Source organism: Triticum aestivum, chromosome 3B (genome assembly GCF_018294505.1).
Source record: "Triticum aestivum cultivar Chinese Spring chromosome 3B, IWGSC CS RefSeq v2.1, whole genome shotgun sequence".
NCBI lineage: Eukaryota > Viridiplantae > Streptophyta > Magnoliopsida > Poales > Poaceae > Triticum > Triticum aestivum.
In genome coordinates this window covers 563,289,921-563,293,868 of record NC_057801.1, presented here as the reverse complement: position 1 = coordinate 563,293,868, position 3,948 = coordinate 563,289,921, and the positions used below count along the sequence as shown (strand labels likewise).

Here is a 3,948-nt window from a genome sequence, read left to right as displayed (position 1 = left end):
TATGTAGGATGGACATGTTGATACACATTATTATGGCATAACCAAATCATTAATGGCATTAATGTTTGACATGTAGACCATATACGTAATAGAATGCATTATAACCTTTTTTTTAGTTCATCCAAAACTAATGGATTGAGAGAGAAAATATTTAAATTTAACAAATGTCTTAAACTAGAAGGGGAGCCTTGGCGCAGTGGTAAAGCTGCTGCCTTGTGACCATGAGGTCATGGGTTCAAGTCCTGGAAACAGCCTCTTACAGAAATGTAGGGAAAGGCTGCGTACTATAGACCCAAAGTGGTCGGACCCTTCCCTGGACCCTGCGCAAGCGGGAGCTACATGCACCAGGTTGCCTTTTTTTTAAATGTCTTAAACTAACATGTCTGAATGGTAATGAATTACTATGGTTTATTCATGCCCTCAAATTTTATATCTTTGTTATATTTCTAATCAAGTGATGTATGTATTCCAAATTCATCATTTCATCGAGCTATTTACAAATTTGTGTCTTTGAAATAGCCTGTCAAAATTATGACTTCCATTTTATCGCTCGACGAGTGTTTGCATACCATCCTGGGTACAATTTATTTAAGGAACACACCTCTAATCTCTTGCAAAGAGTTTGTCAAAATCATACGCCACACCAGCTATCAAAATCATACATGACACGTACTACACAGCTGTCTCTCTGTTCATGAGCATTAGGAGGCACATTTGTCTATTCATTACTTATGGCTATGCAATCAAGCATTTCATTGTGGATAGGATGCATCGATTCAGACCAATTAATTGGAACGTGATCAAGATCCCATTGTAATCAATTGCCAGATTGTAACCATTTTTACCAGAGAAAGCTGGTTACCATTTGTTATGGAAGGATTCATGCCAATTATACATGCCTTACTAAATATGATACCGGTTGCCAGCATTATTTCATTAAGGTCAAAACTAACCTCCCTCAATCAACGGCTCAGATTTAAACCTTATCTTACCTCTGGTGAGGTAAGGTGGAGCATCTTAAAAGAGCTCATCAGATCATTAGCTCCTTAAAATAGGAAATTCCTGAACCTAGTTGACAGTAGTACTTCCCAATAATCCTTCCCCTGAAACAGAAATCCTCTAAATGACAGTATTACCACCAGCCTATGCCTAATGTACCATTTGTTGTATGCCCTCCACTATGAAAATGATAGAGTCAATAACGAGACTAATCTGATTTCTCTAAGCATAGCCTCAATAGCTCCCCAACCATTTGTTTGCTATACTTCTACTTGTATGCGATGCTTTAAAATTATGCTCTGCATATTGCTTTGTGGATTATATTTAAAGGTTTCTATATTCAATTGCTCCCACCTTTTTTTTCTCTTGAATGCACAATCTCTCGTGGAACTTTTGTGCATGGCCACCAACATTTTTTCTTTCTTCTAGTAGGGTCACAGATGCAACAAGGAACCGAAACCCTCACTGAGCAAGAGGTCAAGACTGTAGAATCTGATTCTTCATTTCCCCAAGTATCAATGGGAACAAGTGACGGGCAGAATGACTCTAATGCTAGTGAGTTTTCTGCCTACCTTCCTATCTTTTTTTTAAGAAAAAGCTTCCTCTTTCTTTTTCTACATACTATTGACATGTGATGAAACCTCAGTAGACTTCTTCTGAACCAGCTTCTGGTCCACGTTCCTGTTTATAATGTGATTTCCGTAAGAAACACATGACCCATATAACAGAATTTTTATGTGACAAGTAAACTGCGGGTGATGTGTTTACATACTAATAACATGTGAATTTTATATTGTTATCCATCATGCATGTTTCACAAGTTCTCTGTTCTACAATTTGCAGGAGCTTAATTTATGTTGCTTTAACTTGGAAGACTTCAGAGTTTGGACAGTTCACTGATCATGCAATCGTAGGTCTTGTTTTGGACATTGTAGCAATCCAAATGAACTATACCTTATCTGTTGATTGTTATCTTGTATGTATGTATTTGATGTCAATGATTGTGTCATACTGCAATATGAGTTTGTATTTGCTTGTACTCCCTCCGTTCCTAAATACTTGTCTTTCTAGGCATTTCAACAAGTGACTACATACGGAGCAAAATGAGTGAATCTACACTCTAAAATATGTCTACATACATCCGTATGTAGTAGTCATTTGAAATGTCTAGAAAGACAAGTATTTAGGAACGGAGGGAGTAGTTGATATCAATGATTGTGTTTCTCTTTGTATATATTTATCTTGGCTGTTCCATCTATTGACTCATATGGTTTGGCCATTTTGCAGCTGAGCATGATTCTTGCTCTGTTGGCTCCCGTATTTATCTTCCTGTTGCTGACAAAACACAATCTCTTGATGAACCTATCAAATCTGGCAGTATGGAAAATGTTAAACCAGCTGCTCCAGAGCCAAGCATCAAGGCTGAAGTAATCGACTTGACACAAGAATGCAGGTCACCCCCGTTAGTTTCAGTGCCACCAACTGATATGCTCAACCTTGTGGCAACAACAAGTACAGTGCCTGTTGCTTTACAATCTCCTGTTGAAACTATCCAGCCTGTCAAGATGGAAAATGATAAACCAGCCATTCCAGAGCCAAGCACCGAGGCTGAAGTAATGGACGTTGCAGAACCAAGTGCTGAGGCGGAAGTAGACGTTCCAGAGCCAAGCATCAAGGCTGAAGGAATGGACGTTGCAGAACCAAGCGCTGAGGCTGAAGTAGACGTTCCAGAGCCAAGCATCGAGGATGAAGTAATGAACTCAACTCCAGAACACACATCTCTCCCCTTGGGCTCAATGCCACCAACCAATACTTCCAACCTTGCGGCGAAAGCAACTGCAGTGCCTGTTGATTCTGCCCGATGCAGTTACTCGATGTCAACTAACCGAATCCAGATCTACCCATGCCGTCCTGACCTGAAATTACCAGCGGGGGCGACCGTGCTTCCCTTTAGTGACGACAAGTGGGTGGCCGTGAGCTTGCCTTTACCTTGAACCCTGAAGGTATTCTTAGCTTAGTGTCCCTTGATTTATCAGTCTCCTTTGCTCTCTGTTAAGTTGTTTCCTGTGTCCAAACCCAAAATGCAGGTGGTAGCACCGCGGCTTTAGGTCCATGAGAGACGGAGCCAGCCGATGCACCTGTCATGTCGTAGGTTGTAGTTTCACCCCGAGTTTAGTTCCACGCCCCTCTCGTGTTCTGCTAGTAAAGTTGGCGAATCGTATCCTCACTGCAACTCTAATTATTCTCCTGGGACACCGTTATATTGATGTAAGTTATACTATCTAGCCGATGGTACTAAGCTCGACCATCTCACTGAACCTGGATTTGTGTTGTTGCCAACTTGTCACTTTTAATTTAGAAGACTACAAACTTTATTGGGACCATTCGGAGTTTTGATCTTGAGCTTGCTCTCTGGTTGGCTTTCTATTTTGTTTAGACGGGCCTCTGATTGTAGATATGCCGGTCGGCCTTTGCTCTCTCGAGGCATGTTGCACGATTTTTTCTTCTTTCTTCCATTGCTGTATTTGTATTCATAGCGCTGTGTGGTCTATTCTAGAGACACGTCATTGCGGAATACCCTAGAGAGACTGAGAGTTTTAACTGGCTACACTTCTACTTCTAGCTAGTTAGGGTCTCTTTGATTCTGGCTACACTTCTACTTCTAGCTAGTTAGGGCCTCTTTGATTCGTAGGATTTTCAAAACGCGGGAATAGAAAAAACATGGGATTAAAGTGGAATGTCGTCTTGAATCCTACAGGATTGTATGAGTGTTTGATTGTGCATAGAAAAAACGCAGAATTTTTTTAAAGAGGTTTGAGTGGATGGGATGTTTCCTATGAAATCTAGTGCAAATGAATCCTGTGAAAAAATTTCTATAGTTTACAATCCTATGAATTAAAGAAGACCTTAATCTTGAGTTCCTTTGAGACACTCCGGAGTCGGGGTGTT

General features: G+C 40.5%; 1 protein-coding gene across 1 annotated transcript; it reads left to right on the top strand.

The window, feature by feature from the left end:
- Window positions 1-1,304: 1,304 nt before the first annotated feature.
- Window positions 1,305-2,993, top strand: LOC123067601 (uncharacterized; the record flags this gene model as incomplete). Its single annotated transcript, XM_044490332.1, has 2 exons — window positions 1,305-1,554; window positions 2,287-2,993. Coding segments are annotated over 2 exons (957 nt in total), but the record flags the coding sequence as incomplete, so codon positions are not given.
- Window positions 2,994-3,948: the final 955 nt, after the last annotated feature.